Below are 17,699 nucleotides of genomic sequence, written 5' to 3'. Positions count from 1 at the left end.
ATAGTGTTCTACTATCCAGTATAAAAAAACTGGCAGTGATCTACCACCCTCTGAAGTAATTGAAGTTCAATCAATCAATCAATCTTTATTTCACAGATACAGTAGTTATGTTTGGGTAGCTTCATGACAGATCCAAATAGTTATTAGATGGACAAGTGACTAAACAAGTGAGAAAAGTCAAACTATGTATATTTGTATTAGTTTACACAGTTGTGAGGAGCCAGTCAGAGTGCACCAGGCTCTCTCTCTCTCTCTCTCTCTCTCTCTCTCTCTCTCTCTCTCTCTCACACACACACACACACACACACAGCATCCCCATTCCCTCTCTCCACCTCAGTCTTTCCCCTAAAAAGGTAAAGGGACCCCTGACCATTAGGTCCAGTCGTGGCCAACTCTGGGGTTGCAGCATTCATCTCGCTTTATTGGCCAAGGGAGCCGGCGTACAGCTTCCGGGTCATGTGGCCAGCATGACTAAGCCGCTTCTGGCAAACCAGAGCAGCGCATGGAAACGCCGTTTACCTTCCTGCTGGAGTGGTACCTATTTATCTACTTGCACTTTGATGTGCTTTCGAACTGCTAGGTTGGCAGGAGCTCACCCCGTCGTGGGGATTCGAACCACCGACCTTCTGATCAGCAAGTCCTAGGCTCTGTGGTTTAACCCACAGCGCCACCCGCGTCCCAGTCTTTCCCCTACTGTTGCTTTAAATCACAGTTGACTTCGTGCAGCCTGCGACCGACAAAAATCAGTCCGTGATCTATGAGTTGATTGTGATTGACGTGTTGGACACGCCTGATGTATGACATCTTGAGCTTCTTGAAGGAAGAGTGGGTGCAATTATGGCTGATAAAAAAACTCCTTGCCAGATAAAGACATTGCTAGGCAAGATCTGGAAGAAGCCATGAGCCCCACATCTCCTCTTCCTTGTTTGATCACTGCACTTATAAGACAAAATCTTGACACCGGCATCCTTGCTTCCACACCTCTGCCCTTCCAACAGCAAGTTCCTAGACCCTGAATGCAATTTGTTCATATGGCCAAAATGACCTTTCGTTTCTCTCACAGAAACTCCGCAGTTTATCAACGTTTCTTCGCTCGCATCTTTGATTCCATTGTACCAGAACCTTTCCTCTCTCTTGCCTCCTTTATACAATGTTTTCTCTTTCTTTTCTTTTGCATAGATTTGAAGAGCTCGTGGCAAAATCTTCTGGGCTCCTCACACTCCAGTCACAGGAAAAGATCTAAATCTGTTGCATGAAGACTGCGGTTTGGTTGCTTGTCAAGATGATCGCCTGCTGGAAAACCTGTGTCTTGGCAGCCATCTTTCTTCCTTTGGTAAGTAACCCTAGGAGTGTTGCCATCACATCAAGCTACCCTCCTACAACCTGCATTCTTTTAGGGTAGATACCCTGGTTGCCTATGCAACTCTCCATTCCCACATCCCAGAGGTTGTTCAAGTGTGGAAAGGTGAAAAGAAAAGGCCAGTTCCTGAATGCACATTCATGGTATTTTCAGCTGTGAGAGAGACATTTAACCTTTCAATTTCTGGGAGTGAGGAAGCTGTGCTTAGGTGAAGGGAGCCTCATATGAATCTAACCAGACTCATGGGTGTCCACATGAATTTTTCCAGGGTGGGGGTCAAGTTTAAAGACTGAAAGGCAGGGGTGCAGACCAGCGTGTCACCAAAAAATGGAATAACGCCTGCACATTTTCTTTCATATATCAGGTTTTACAAATTCTAAAAGCCTTTTTGTAAAAGGAACGTGGAGATTGTGTTTCATGGCAGGGCTGAGGAGGGCAACTGTAAAAAAAGGTAAAAGGTAAAGGACCTCTGGATGGTCAAGTCCAGTCAAAGGGGACTATGGGGTTGCAGCACTCATCTCACTTTCAGGCCAAGGGAGCTGGTGTTTGTCCACAGACAGCTTTCTGGGTCATGTGACCAGCAGGACTAAACAGCTTCTGGTGCAACGGGACACCGTGACAGAAACCAGAGCGCATAGAAACACTGTTTACCTTCTCGCTGCAGTGGTACCTATTTATCTACTTGCACTGGCGTGTTTTCGAACTGCTAGGTTGGCAGGAGCTGGGACCGAGCAATGGAAGCTCACTCCATTGCGGGGATTTGAACCACCAACCTTCTGATAAGCAAGCCCAAGAGGCTCAGTGGTTTAGACCACAGTGCCACCCATGTCCCTACTGTATCTCTTCCTCGCTGCAGATGTTTATGCCCAGATCCCTCCATTGTTTGACCCCATGGTGAAGAGATTTGAGTGGAGAGTCTCTTGACATGTAGAATTGTGTCCTGAACTCATTGACCAAATTGTCTTCCGGTATAGAGATATTCAAGTGAGATATTGTCCATGGGGGCGGGGGGTGGGATGGGGATCAGGGGATTCCCTTGGCTTGGCCAAAAAACAACCAAACAAAAATCAGATAAACAGTGAGTTAAATCTTTGATTTTTGGGGCACTGTTGCTGCAAAGTCTTAGTGGTAGTAGGTTATCTTCATTTCTTTGAGGGGCTGCTGACACCAGGTCCTTCAAGCGGATTATATGGACTGCAAACCTATCTTTTGAAGGAGGCAATAATTGTAACTTCACATTGTAAAGAGTGTCCGAGTCGGTGAGAAATGATATGAATCTTTGGAGAGAGAGAGAGAGAGAGAGAGAGAGAGAGAGAGAGAGAGAGATAATGTTTTCCCATTAACACTACTTTGCCTTTGTTCTTTTGGAGCCAATATGTTCATTACAAGAGGAATGCTGGGTCATTAATTTTCTCTAATGTTGTTCATGGCGGCCTCCAATGGTGGCATTTGCGAAGCTTCTGGCTTTCTTTGGGTGCCAAGACAGTTATTTGCCCACAATTCCAAGAGACCTATTGGGCTTGCACAGTTTTGGAAGCCCCGTGACACCTGCTGTGTTGTCATTCTCGGTTGTCCTGCCCTGTGTATTTACAGACTCAGATTAATTCTTATCCATATATAAATGAGAGCTGCAACCAAGGCCCCAAATGAGCTATTCATCTAAAGCAGTAGCATACTAGTACTTTAAATACTCGTGGCTCAACCCGCCCCCCAAGAATCCTGGGAACTGAAGAATAAGGGACATTATATAGCTCGCTGAGCATCGCCTCATCCCCTTCTCACACGACTTATTCAGTCTACTGTTTAACATAAAAAGGTAATGGACCCCTGACAGTTAACTCCAGTCTTGAATGACTCTGGGGTTGCGACGCTCATCTCGCTTTACTGCTCGAGGGAGCCGACGTTACTCTGCAGACAGTTTTTCCGGGTCATGTGGCCAGCATTGCGACTCTGAGTATATTTCAATAACTAAGCCACTTCTGGCGAACCAGAGCAGTGCACGGAAACGCTGTTTACCTTCCCGCCGGAGTGGTAGCTATTTATCTACTTGCACTTTGATGTGCTTTCGAACTGCTAGGTTGGCAGGAGCTGGGACCGAACAATGGGAGCTCACCCCGTCACGGGGATTCGAACTGTCGACCTTCCGATCGCAAGCCCTAGGCTCTGTGGTTTAGACCACAGCGCCACCTATGTCCCTGTTTTACACACCTTTCTTTAAAAGATGATTGGGTGGATTCAAGGAGGATTGGTCCTTGTCATGATGACTACATTCTCCCTCCACTGTCAGAGTCAGTTTGCCCCTGAATATCATTTGCTGGGGATCTCATGGAATCTCAGTGGCTTCTCATGGAAGCTTCATCTAATGGAATAATAGATTTGGAAGGAACCTTGGGGATCATCTAGCACAAGCCCTTGCAATGCAGCTGTTCCATATGGAGCTCGAACCTGAAACCTTGGTATTTTCAGCATCATGCTCTAACCAACCATCATAACGTGCGGCCTAGGACCTTCATACCTATGGGACCGCCTCTCCTGGTATGCCCCACGGAGGACCTTAAGGCCCACAAATAACAACACTTTGGAGGTCCCGAGCCTCAAGGAGGTTAGAATGGTTTCAACTAGGGCCAGGGCCTTTTCAGCATTGGCCCCGACGTGGTGGAAAGCTCTGTCACAAGAGACTAGGGCCCTGCGGGACTTGACATCTTTCCTCAGGGCCTGCAAGACAGAGCTGTTCCGCCTGGCCTTTGGTTTGGACTCGGTCTGACCCTTATGTTTCCCTCCCCCTATGGTCTTGATTTGTCAGCTACAGTGGTACCTCGGGTTACATACGCTTCAGGTTACAGACTCCACTAACCCAGAAATAGTGCTTCAGGTTAAGAACTTTGCTTCAGGATGAGAACAGAAATCGTGCTCCAGCGGCGCAGCAGCAGCAGGAGGCCCCATTAGCTAAAGTGGTGCTTCAGGTTATGAACAGTTTCAGGTTAAGAACGGACCTCCGGAATGAATTAAGTACTTAACCCGAGGTACCACTGTACTTTAAAATGAGGCTGCATTTTAAATTGCATTTTAACCTGTATTTTAAATTGGTTCCCCCCCCTTTCCCCCCCTCTCTTTTTCACCTATTATGTTTTTACTGTGATTTTATTGGTGTTAGCCACCCTGAGCCTGGCTCTGGCCGGGGAGGGCGGGTATAAATAAAAATTATTATTATTATTATTATTATTATTATTATTATTATGTTGCACTCAGTCCTGGTTTGTGGGCTTCCCATGGAAATCTGGCTGGCCACCATGAGAACAGGATACTGGACTGTGTGGGCCTTTGGTCTGATCTAGCAGCCGAGCACTTACCGTATTTTTTGCTCTATAAGACTTACATTTTCCCTCCTAAAAAGTAAGGGGAAATGTGTGTGCGTCTTACGGAGTGAATGCAGGCTGCGCAGCTATCCCAGAAGCCAGAACAGCAAGAGGGATTGCTGCTTTCACTGCGCAGCGATCCCTCTTGCTGTTCTGGCTTCTGAGATTCAGAATAATTTTTTTCTTGTTTTCCTCCTAGGTGCGTCTTGTGGTCTGGTGCGTCTTATATAGCGAAAAATACGGTAGATTATGGCTGCTGTCAAAGTGTTTTTGCTAGGGAAACCAAGCAAAGCCGCCACTGAGGAAACGCAGGGGTAAAACCTACAGCGCACATGTCCCCTTTAAGCTGGCTACAAAAGATGCGCGGGAAACAATTTGATTTGTGAGTCACAACGTTGCCTTGAGGGCTTTGAGCTGAATTCTAAAGCCAACTGCAATGCAGGTGTTTGAATTGCCAGTAATGATTCAATCAGGTGGATTTTTGGCGCTAAGGACTGGCACTTCCTCCAGATGCCTTTGTAACGCTTCAAGGTTGGAGTGCGCAGATAATAAATGGTTCCTGCCTTAGGCTGCGATTAGTATGATAAGGCTGGTTTTTAAGGGAAGGCGCGAGCGGCACTCTGCTGTGCTAATGACAGGGTGTGAAGGAACACTGTGAATGGCAGAGAGGTAAATACAAGCCCGGGAGAATATTGGGAAGAGGAGGGAGGATTGCTCAGTGGTGGAGCTCAGTCGTTGCATCTGCAAGGTCCTCGGTTCAATCCCAGACATCTCCAGTTACGAAGGATCTCAAGAATAGCAGGGCTGTCCATCGGAGACCTTGGAGATTTAGGCAGCACTGCATTCCATCTTCCTGACATTTCCTTCTCTGATAACTGTAGTGGTTCTAGGGGTTGCTTGTGCGTAAGCCGGTGCAAACACCTGGCTGGGTTGCCTAAGTGAACCTTTTCTGTCCGGACAGCCACTCACCCGTGACTGTCTCAATCGCTGGCAGAATCCGTCAGTGGGCGTTTCTTAAACTTCTTCCAGCAAAGAAGCTCTTTGACGCCTAGTCTCCTCCTACTCTCTCTGTGCAAAAGCCTTCTGCGCAAGGAGGGCGTAGGCAGCGAAGGACCCCTACTCTCCCCGCTGGTCCCCGGCAAGGAGTCATGGGACCGCCTCGCCGCTTCCCCCATCTGCCCCCTTCTCCACTGGTGCTACGCTGATTCTCTTCCCCAGAAGATGGGCTGCTTCTCCCAATCCCTGGACGCTCTCTGGAATCCCTCTGGATCTTGCTCTCTCCCTCCGGCACTGATGGCAGTTCCCTGACAATAACTTTCACGTTTTATGTGACCTTTCACACAATATAAAAGACACTTCTGAAAATCTAGCGGAAACTAGCAGGAGTTTGGTGCTCATTTCCATGTCAATTGCTTCCCAGTTGACCCAGAAATTGAGGACATTTTGTGCTGTATTTCCACCTGCCCAAGTTTCCATAGATCGTACCATCGCCCCTCCCTTCCCAAATGCAAAGGAGGTAAAGGTAAAGGGACCCCTGAACGTTAGGTCCAGTCGCAGACGACTCTGGGGTTGCGGCGCTCATCTTGCTTTACTGGCCGAGGGAGCTGGCGTGCAGCTTCCGCGTCATGTGGCCAGCATGACTAAGCCGCTTCTGGTGAACCAGAGCAGCGCACGGAAATGCCGTTTACCTTCCCCTCTGGAGTGGTACCTATTTATCTACTTGCACTTTGACGTGCTTTTGAACTGCTAGGTTGGCAGGAGCAGGGACCGAGCAACGGGAGCTCACCCCATCGCGGGGATTCGAACTGCCGACCTTCTGATTGGCAAGCCTTAGGCTCTGTGGTTTAACCCACAGCGCCACCCGTGTCCCCAAATCACACACGCACACACCAGACAAAATCAACGGACCCTGCAAACAGAAGGGAGAGGCAGGTAATACAACAGTTTCTGCGTCCCATTGACTTGGTCAGTCTTCTTCACACAAGAAGCAAATAGCATTTGGGGAGAGTTGTTGATATCGGCTTCCCCATCTTCGTCAGGTTTTTGAAAAAGCTCAGCTCAGTGAGGGGCGGGGGGTGCGGGGAAGTAGAAAAAGGAAATGCTGGAAAGAAATTGCAAGGAAATAGACTTGCCTCAAGCCACTTCAGATTCGGCTATTAATAACCAGGACGAGGAAGGAGACTATTCAAGGCTTTAATAAGCGTGTTGCTGAATTTCTGCTGCTGAATCAGCAGCTTGCTTAACTGTGTTGTCAGCTTACTTAGGCCCTGGCAGGGAAGTCTACAGGGTGCATTAAAAGCTGGAGGGGAGCTGATGATATACAAATAGGAATATTGATAAAAATTGGACAGGCATCCCTTTTCTGCTGCACTCCTTGAACATACCTTCTCTCATGGACAGATCACACTGCTCTACCATTTCTGTTTTGGACAGTCTCGTGGGTCTACGACAGGGGTCAGCAAACTTTTTCAGCAGGGGGCTGGTCCACTGTCCCTCAGACCTTGTGGGGGGCCTGACTATATTTTGGGGAAAAAAATACAAATGAACAAATTCCTATGCCCCACAAATAACGCAGAGATGCATTTTAAATAAAAGCACACATTCTACTCATGTAAAAATACGATAATTCCCTCACCGTCCGCGGGCCAGATTTAGAAGGCGATTGGGCCGGATCTGGCCCCTGGGCCTTAGTTTGCCTACCCATGCTCTACAAGATTTTGGAGAGGGCACTCCATGTATTCCTGTGTCTGTGTCACTGTCTGAGCTGACAAGCTGCATTCTTTCACTCTGGCTCTCTCTTTTGTTTCCCCTGTGTCCAGAGATCAGGTTATGGCTGCTCCCTGCTGTTTCTCCCTCCCCTCTACATTTCACTCTTATCTGCTCTCTCTCTGTGCCTGTGTTCTCATTCCCTGTCAGTGAAGGAACAGAGCTGACAACTTGTAAGCTTTTGCAGATACCAATACATACAAAGCATCTCCGTTGCTCCAAATAAACTCCAGCAATTCAAGACGTAACACTGGACAAGTAACACTGACTAACAGACAGGCTGACTTCAGACTCACAGAATGATACTACCGAGTTGACTCCATTAACCACAAATATAGTTGGGGCACTGGGCCCTTACCATAGCAACTGACCTGGCTGAACAGTAAAAAAATAAGGAGAGCCTAGTGGATCAGGACAAAGGGGGTCCAGTATCCTGTTCCCACATGCCCATGGGAAACCAGCAAGAAGCATTTGAGCACAGGAACAACTTTCCTCTCTTGTGGTTTCCAGAAACTGATATTCAGAAGCAGCTGCTTCCAGCTGGGGAGGCAGGCCATAGCCATCCTGGCTAGTAGCCATTGATAGCCTCATCCTACAGTGGCTGTTAGAATTCCTGCTCCATGATTGCAGTCATGGGATTGTCTATCACATAACGGTGTATGTTTTGACTCCACAGAGTGGGAAGTGACGGAGACAGGATGTTTGTGTTCCGTGAAGTGGGACTATTGTCCTTTGTTCTTTTCCCCTTTGCTGTCTGATGCTAGAGAGAGAGGGAGCCATATTGCAGTGCTCCGTGTGTGTTTCTATGTAAATAAAGTAGATTAGCCAAAATGCTGAGTTGCTGAGGTCTGTTACACAAGTTGCGCAAACTCTGTGGATCCCTAAGTGTGCCGGTGTCTGTTGGCATTGGTCTCTGTGATGTTCGGGCTGAAGAAAGCTTTTGAAGCTCCCGAACGAACGACCAGGAGGGAGAGAACCTGCCAGTCGGGCATGTGTCTATGCCAGGGTCTTACTCAAGTGTAGGACGAGCTCCTGACAGTGACTGGTATAGGTGCCATTTTTCCAGTTTGTTGTCCTATCTCTTCCACTTCCGCTTCCTCTTCCTTTTCTCCTTTATCTCTCTTATTTTTCTCTGTTAGATATGGCAGACATTTTGTGCTATTCCATGCCCAATGCAGCCACAGCCAGCCACCCTGGTAGACATTTTGCGACTGGTGCCCACAGCACTTTTCTTAAAACTCAAAACTCTGGCCCCCAAAAGTTGGTGCTCCCATTACCTATCAAGTGTTGGGCTGAGCTCCTGACATCTTAGTGTACATTCACGAGATATGCACTTGATTTAAAGGCCATTGGTTTAAACTCAAGAAAATTAAACCACTGGCAACTATCCTAAATGTCTGGCTTTTGCGTGCAGAAATTGGCTTGGAGACTTTAAAGAATGGACATTCCCCCCCCCCCCCCCATTATTCTTTGCCATTCAACTGGCAAATTTACTCGAGTCTGAGGGACAATTTTTAGCCAAGGTCACCCTTGTCTCAGTGGTAAATTTAAACCTCTCCAGCCTTCTATCAGTGATGGCTCTCTGTCTCCTTTCCCCTTTTTAATCAACTCACCTGACTCCTTATTTGGAAGAGCAGATGTCTCTCAGTCCTTCGGGCATCTCAGTGCCTGGGCTTTTTTGCCATCTGTTGAAAACTATAACCAACTCTTTTGCTTGTAGGGCATAACTTTCTCCTGCCCTTGGAAAGGCACGGAACGTAGGCAGTTGCCGTATGCCAACTCAGTAGAGGCACAAGCTGGTGTAGCTATAACTTAATATTGTCTATGAGACACGGGTGGCACTGTGGGTTAAACCACAGAGCCTAGGACTGTTGTGGTCTAAACTACTGAGCCTCTTGGGCTTGACGATCGGAAAGTTGGTGTCTCGAATCCCCGTGACAGGGTGAGCTCCCGTTGCTCAGTCCCTGCTCCTGCCAACCTAGCATTTCGAAAGCACATGAAAGTGCAAGTAGATAAATAGGTACTGCTCCAGTGGGAAGGTAAACAGCGTTTCCGTGCACTGCTCTGGTTCACTAGAAGCGGCTTCGTCATGCTGGCCACATGACCCGGAAGCTGTACGCCAGCTTCCTCGGCCAATAAAGGGAGATGAGCGCCGCAACCCCAGAGTCGGCCACAACTGGACCTAATGATCAGGGGTCCCTTTACCTTTACTAATATCATCTACACTAAGTGGCAGTGGTTTCAGTCAGAGGGCACCCTGGAGATTCTGAGACTTGAACCTGGGACTTTTGCATGCAACAGAAATTGTCAGTGTGTAAGCCTGGGGGTCACCAACTCTTTTCGGACAGTGGGCGCTTTGGGACGTCGAGAAACCATTGTAGGTACTAGTCAGAAAATGGCTGCCTTGGGGGGGAGGCATTACACAAAAGGGCTGCTTTGCGTTGTGGCATAACACAGAAGAGCTGTAGGAAAAAGTGTGGAAGAGTAGAAAAAGAGTCGTCTCTGTTTAGAATGGATGGGAGAGTAGGTGTCTGATCCTGGCATCCATTGAAACTTAGGTCTGTCTAAGGAGCTTAGTTCAATGTAGTAGTAGTAGTGGTACCTCGGGTTACAGACACTTCAGGTTACAGACACTTCAGGTTACAGACTCAAGCTAGCCCAGAAATAGTACCTTGGGTTAAGAACTTTGCTTCAGGATGAGAACAGAAATCCATCGGCAGTGGCATTGCGGCAGTGGGAGGCCCCATTAGCTAAAGTGGTACCTCATGTTAAGAACAGTTTCAGGTTATGAACGGACCTCCAAAACAAATTAAGTTCTTAACCCGAGGTACCACTGTAATAATATTTATATCCTGCCCATCTGGCTGGGTTTCCCTAGCCACTCTGGGTGGCTTCCAGCAGATTATTAAAATACAATGATTAATCAAATATTAAAGAAGAAGAAGAGCTTGGATTTGATATCCTGCTTTATCACTACCCTAAAGAGTCTCAAAGCAGCTAACAATCTCCTTTCCCTTCCTCCCCCACAACAAACACTCTGTGAGGTGAGTGGGGCTGAGAGACTTCAAAGAAGTGTGACTAGCCCAAGGTCACCCAGCAGCTGCATGTGGAGGAGCGGAGACGCGAACCCGGTTCACCAGATTACGAGTCCACCACTCTTAACCACTACACCACACTGGCTTCCCTAAACAGGGCTACCTTCAGAGGTCTTCTAAAAGTCTGATAGTTGTTTATTTCTTTGACATCTGATGGGAGGGCGTTCCACAGGTCGGACGCCACCACCGAGAAGGCCCTCTGCCTGGTTCCCTGAAACAGCACTTCTCGCAGTGAGGGAACCACCAGAAGGCCCTCGGAGCTGGACCTCAGTGTCTGGGATGAACAATGGAGATGCTCCTTCAATGTAGGTGATGCTGAATTATTGTAGACAGAAACTGAGCAGGAAATAGATACATTCTGTTATGGATCGTGGATGTTTAGTGAGTACTGAGATCCTCTTCAGGTGCCATAGGAGTTGGGAACCTTAGTATCTGTGGGTGCCCTGTCAGAGACCCCTGGAAGGAGCAGATAGAGACATAGATTAAGAATCCATCAGGAATGGACCTCTCATTCCCATGCTTCTGCCCCCCCAAGTGGCAATTTGGTCCAAAATTGCAACCATGTAGTATGAGTGTACAGTGGTACCTCGGGTTACAGATGCTTCAGGTTACAGACGCTTCAGGTTACAGACTCTGCTAACCCAGAAATATTACCTTGGGTTAAGAACTTTGCTTCAGGATGAGAACAGAAATCGTGCTCTAGCGGCATTGCAGCAGTGGGAGGCCTCATTAGCTAGTGTGGTGCTTCAGGTTAAGAACAGTTTCAGGTTAAGAACGGACCTCCAGAACGAATTAAGTTCTTAACCCGAGGTACCACTGTACCTGTCTGACTGAGAGCATCTCGATGAGAGAGAGAGCATTCCCTGGATTCAATTGTCCACCTTCAACCAAAGTGGCACACTTCAGCAGGAGACATGCCACTGAAGACATAGGATTATTTTTCAGACAAGAGAATCTGAGGAAAGGCTCGTTGGACAACTTTGGGCAGTGATGTCATATCCCCATGGGGCACACTGCCTAGCAGGGCACAGATTCCATAGCAATATGGATGCGACGAGCAAGAGGGCGTCTCGCTTGGGCTGGTGATGTCACCTGCTGACGTCATGATGCCAGCATTCACAGATGTGTGATTCACAAGTGTGGGAGGATTTGCTGCGAGTCGTGATTCCCCTTCTCTGAAATAACTGCATTTGGCCCCAGATTGCTTGCCTTCTATGAGTGCATAATGCCTTTAAACACGTTAGTCTTGACGTAGCCATAAAGTGATTGTTTTGGATAAATAAGTGCCTTCAGTTGCTCTGGGGAGGGGAATGTGGTGAATAGAGCACATTTATTGCCCGCGCTTATCCTTCAGTTCTTCGCATTCCCATCTAAAGGCTTTGCAGAGACCCTGGAGATCAATTAGCAATAACAAGCTAGATGGATCAGCTTTGATCAGGACACTCCCTGCATATAACATTCCTTTAAGGCACAAGAGTGAAATGTTGCTATGCATCGTATGGAGACTGGCAGCAGATCAGAGTGACTGGGGGAACCTAGGGAGATGAGTAGGGTACAAATAAGGTAAAAAGTTAAAGGACCCCTGGACGGTTAAGTCCAGTCAAAGGAGACTATGGGGTTGCGGAGTTCATCTCGCTTTCAGGCCGAGGGAGCCGGCGTTTGACCACAGACAGCTTTCCAGGTCATGTCGCCAGCATGACTTAACCGCTTCTGGCACAACAGGACACCGTAATGAGTGCCAGAGTGCACGGAAATGCCGCTTACCTTCCCGCCACAGTGGTACCTATTTATCTACTTGCACTAGTGTGCTTTCGAACTGCTAGGTTGGCAGGAGCAGGGACAGAGCAATAGGAGCTCAATCTGTTGCGGGAATTTGAACAGTCGACCTTCCGATCGGCAAGCCCAAGAGGCTTGGTGGTTTAGACCACAGTGCCACCTGCATCCCTTTTATACAGGTTCAGTCCCTGGCATCTTCAGGTAAAAAAGGTAAAGGGACCCCTGACCATTAGGTCCAGTCACGGCCGACTCTGGGGTTGTGGCGCGCATCTCGCTTTATTGGCCGAGGGAGCTTCTGGGTCATGTAGCCAGCATGACTAAACCGCTTCTGGTGAACCAGAGCAGCGCACGGAAACACTGTTTACTTTCCCACTGGAGTGGTACCTATTTATCTATTTGTACTTTGACGTGCTAGGTTGGCAGGAGCTGGGACAGAGCAATGGGAGATCACCCTGTTGCGGGGATTTGAACCACTGCCCTTCTGATTGGCAACTCCTAGGTTCTGTGGTTTAACCCACAGCGCCACCAGCCTCCCTTGGCATCTTCAGGTAGAGTTAGACATATCCAAAACACTAGAGAGGTGCTGTCAACCAGGGCAGACAACGCTGATCTGCTCTGTCTCAGCATAACACATCTTCCTGTGTTCCATTTCTCTTACAAAACCAGAGCAGCAGAATCAGAAACTGCCCAAAAAAGGCTGGATCCCTGCTAAAGAATAAAATCAAAATTGAAGTGCGGAGTCATTTGGTAGTAAATGGCAGCTTTTTATAGAGGCTGCCTCTCTCTCCCATTTAAGAATCAACTTCAGTTTTTGCATACAGCCTCCGCTACGCGACGAGCTGATTTTGTTGAAACGGCTTTGTGAGATCGCATTTTTCATGTGTGTGTGTGGCTCTGAGCTTTCGAAGGCAGCTGTCCCAAGCTCATTCATCTCCTGGGCACCCATGCTCGCTTGTATCAGTGTATGCAATGTCTGTTATGTCACAGAGACGTGTGAGATCCTAAGAGATTTCACTGGTATTGTTGACCCACGCTTGGCTCCTCTTCTCTTGAAGTCCCAGATTCTGTCTTAATCTCACTTTATTTGGCAAGTCTTCTTCCTTGGCTGGGGCAACCCAGTCAGATGGGCTGGGTATAATTTATTACTATTATTGTTAGGAATAGGACATCCCTGTTTGCATCAGAGAAATGTTGAAGAGGATGTGTGTGTGCACTTTTTCCCTTCCCAGCTCTCTGTGAATAGGGCAGGCTGATTCAGGGGGAGAGAAGTGCCCTGGTGAGATAACAGAAGTACAGATGTGCCCACAGGCCTTAAAAATACAGTGGTACCTCTGGTTGCGAACGGGATCTGTTCCAGAGGCCCGTTCGCAACATGAAAAGAACGCAACCCGCAGTGGCACATGCGCACCTGCGGGTTGCAATTCACCGCTTCTCCGCATGCGTGTGACGTCATTTTGCGCTACTGCGCATGCGCGAGCGGCGAAACCTGGAAGTAACCCTTTCTGGTACTTCCAGGTTGCCATGGGATGTAACCTGAAAGAACGTAACATGAAGCGGACATAACATGAGGTATGACTGTAGTTGGTGATCATTGAAATACCTTAAGTCTTATCCATCCGATAAAATGAATTGGTAGTGATCAAACTGATTGTTTCACTTCAAAATGTTGGTGCTCCTCTGCATAAAACATTCACTGCATGTAGGATGATGATGATGATGATGATGATTTATTCATACCCCACCAATCTGGCTGGTGTTCCCCAGCAACTCTGGGCGGCTTCCAACAAAATATTAAAATACTGTAACATATCAAACATTAAACACTTCCCTAAACAGGGCTGCCTTCAGATGTCTTCTAAAAGTCAGATAGTTGTTTATTTCCTTGACTTCTGATGGGAGGACGTTCCACAGGGCAGGCGCCACTACCGAGAAGGCCCTCTGCCTGGTTCCCTGTAACCTCACTTCTCGCAGGTAAGGAACCGCCAGAAAGCCCTCGGCGCTAGATCTCAGTGTGTGGGCCAAATGATGGGGGTGGAGACGCTCCATCAGGTATACTGGGCTGAGGCCGAATCGATCTCCCATGTGTATTGGTTTCCTGTTTTCAATTACCGTATTTACTTGAAACTAATGCACACGTCAAATTTTCAGAACCTTGAAACCAAGAAAAGTATTTGCTGGCAAATGTAAGTGTGCCGTTGAATCTAATGCGCGCCTTAATTTTCACAACGTGATTTGGCCAAAAAAGGGTGAGCATTAGATTTGAGTAAATACGGTATTATTTTTTGTGGCACAGAGGAGAGGAAGCATTCAGAACTGGTCTCTACCTCCCACCCACAACTCAATGTGGTACGGTCTTCTTTACTCCCTCAGGATTTTATCACCCTGTTTTGCTCCAAGGGTTGGGCAGTAGGGGTGCTATTCAAGAGCCCTTCCAGGAGCGTGGGAATAGTCTCCCTTTAGTGGATCTGATCCAGAGAATTATGGGAATTGGCTTCAGAGGCTAAAAGCATTACTGCACATTCATTCCTAGTTGGCATGCAAAGGACGCCCTCGTTCCCGATGCTGTCTGCCATACATTGTCCGGCACTGTGGCAGCAACTGCCAAGGTTAAATATAGAGACACAGGACTTTGGCTGGGAGTCACTGAAGCTTTGAGCACATCAGCACCTGCAAGGAACCACAGTCAGCAACCCAGAATGGTTGACTCCGTTAGCCCAGTAAAGGTAAAGGGACCCCTGACCATTAGGTCCAGTCGTGGCCGACTCTGGGGTTGCAGCGCTCATCTCGCTTTATTGGCTGAGGGAGCTGGCATACAGCTTCCGGGTCATGTGGCCAGCATGACTAAGCCACTTCTGGCAAACCAGAGCCGCGCACGGAAACGCCGTTTACCTTCCCGCCGGAGTGGTACCTATTTATCTACTTGCAATTTGACATGCTTTCGAACTGCTAGGTTGGCAGGAGCAGGGACCGAGCAACAGGAGCTCACCCTGTAGCGGGGATTCAAACCGCCGACCTTCTGATCGGCAAGTCCTAGGCTTTGTGGTTTAACCCACAGTGCCACCCGCGTCCCTAGCCGTTAGCCTAGTAGTGGATTGGGAAAAACATTTTCAAACAAAACTCGATGGTCAGTGGACATCCAACATCCACATGGAACTCCTAAACTATGCACTAGCAATGGCAAGAACTATGGTTTGGGAATCTTTCATGATAGCCTGGGTTTGCACAGACACTCCTTCTTCCTCCCACTGAACGTTCTGATTTCTGCCCTGACTTCCAAGATCATAGCAAACCATCGTTTACCATTACACCATAGCTGAGCAAGCTATGTTTTGCACAATCTATGGGTTCCAGCTCTGGTTTTGTATGTCAGCTCTGGTTTGTTCTGCAAACCATTGTTTCCCAAATTTGAATGCAGTGGCAATTTATAACATGCAAACGCATGTAGAGTCATACAATAGTCTATACAGCTATTTGAATTTTGTCTTTCTCAACATATTGGATCACTCTAGAACCCAGTGTGTTTGCTCCCATAGATTAGTGTGTGAGACACATTTCTCTGTGTGTGTTTTTTTGGTACTGAGTTTAATTCACTTGGGTTGGAATTTCCATCCCATTCTGTTTTCATAGGTTCAAATTCCAGTCCTTTCTTCAAAGGTTTGCTTTCATCTGATCCCAAGCCTTAGGAACACATGTATTGAGAGAGTTCATTGAGAAGGACCCTAGTGTTCAGTCTACAATTTGATTCTGGGCTGTATTCTTAGAATAATTACTCTGGATGAAGAGATTTTTTTCAGCTTTGCCATTTCCCTCTTTGACAGAAAACACCAGCACTGCAGTATCTTGGCTTCCATTTTAATTTTGCTTTTCTTTCTTTTAATGGCAAGAATAAGAAGTTCGTTGTTTTTTGTTTTTGTTTTTGGAGATCCTGATCACCGACTCTCTCCAAACCCACTTTCAGACTGCCCAGTCATTCTGCTAATTTTGATCAAAATCTTCTCACTTTCAAAAAGGCCTCTGGGGACACAATTAGGAAGAGCTCTTCATAGGACGGACTGTCGGTGCCAGGATGGAGTGCTTTTAAAAGCCGAGGGCAGGATAGTTTTAATTTAATTACCGATCCAATTAAAGCTTTCTCCTTGGGTGGGTTTCAGCAGAGTTCCTTGTTCAGCTCCGAGCCAGACGGTTATCAGGAAATGTTTCGACAGAGATTTCTCTTTGGAGTCCCACAGACTGAAGTGGTTGAGGGGGCATATATATGGTGTAAGGTAATCTCACAGAGCCTAGGACTTGCCAATCAGAAGGTTGGCGGTTTGAATCCCCGCAACGGGTGAGCTTCCGTTGCTCGGTCCCTGCTCCTGCCAACCTAGCAGTTCGAAAGCACAATGTGCAAGTAGATAAATAGGTACCGCTCCGGTGGGAAGGTAAACAGCGTTTCCGTGCGCTGCTCTGGTTCACCAGAAGCAGCTTAGTCATGCTGGCCACATGACCCGGAAGCTGTCTGCGGACAAACGCCGGCTCCCTCGGCCAATAAAGCTAGATGAGCACCACAACCCCAGAGTCGGTCACAACTGGACCTAATGGTCAGGGGTCCCTTTTAATCTCACAGTTATGGGACTCCATAATTTCCCCTTTCTTTGGAAGAATCAGCCGAGCAAAGAAAAACCCTTTAAAAGGAAAGGAAGGAAGAAAGAGCCCTGATTAATTTAGAAAGACCACCACAGGTGTGTTTTGATTTGGTGGCATCCTCGTCGAATCCTTGAGGGCTGTGCGATTCGTTTCCTCCAAGGCCTTTGAAGTGTTATCTCTGCTCTGCCTCTCTCAAAAGGCATCTGAGATGGTTACAGTCCCAGAGCAAAGGTATTTCAAAACAAGTACCCTGTCGGATGCCGAGAGATGTTACATTTGTGCATTTCTTTTGAGATGTTTGATTGAATGGTTTCCCAAAAATGCTATAAAAGGAAGCCGGCTACAAACAAACAAACAAATGAAAATCTCTAAGCAACAGCATGGAAAAATCGCAGGCACTTGATAAACTAGGACTACAAAAATAGGCAATGCTTAGGGTTATATGGTAAGGCCTAGGCTTGCCTGTTTATTTATTTATTTATTTATTTAGTCATTGGGACTCAGTGGTACCTCGGGTTAAGAACTTAATTCGTTCCGGAGGTCTGTTCTTTTGTTTGTTTGTTTGTTTTTAAACTTTTTTATTCAAAATTAAAACAAAACATATTATCCAAAAACATATCATCCTTATTTCCCCCCCCATTTTTCCTCCCTCCCCCCACCCTCCCACACAAAACCCACCCACCCCCACCCCCGACTTCCCTCAGTTCCAGTCTTTGATTT

General features: G+C 47.4%; 1 protein-coding gene across 7 annotated transcripts in view; it reads left to right on the top strand.

Annotated features, from left to right (window-relative positions):
• Positions 1-1,179: 1,179 nt before the first annotated feature.
• The window catches only part of ADCYAP1R1 (ADCYAP receptor type I), a 102,360-nt gene continuing 85,840 nt past the window's right edge, over positions 1,180-17,699 (top strand). For all 7 annotated transcript variants that reach the window (XM_080974156.1, XM_080974162.1, XM_080974161.1 and 4 more), the window contains exon 1: positions 1,180-1,333. In XM_080974156.1, the coding sequence (XP_080830282.1) occupies positions 1,253-1,333 (81 nt within the window). In that variant the 5' untranslated portion in view covers positions 1,180-1,252. The remainder of the gene's footprint in view (positions 1,334-17,699) is intronic.

Source organism: Podarcis pityusensis (genome assembly GCF_964106645.2).
Source record: "Podarcis pityusensis genome assembly, chromosome: 12".
Classification (NCBI taxonomy): Eukaryota; Metazoa; Chordata; class Lepidosauria; order Squamata; family Lacertidae; genus Podarcis; species Podarcis pityusensis.
The sequence above is the reverse complement of the archived record's forward strand: the minus strand, read 5'-3'. Positions and strand labels throughout refer to the sequence as shown.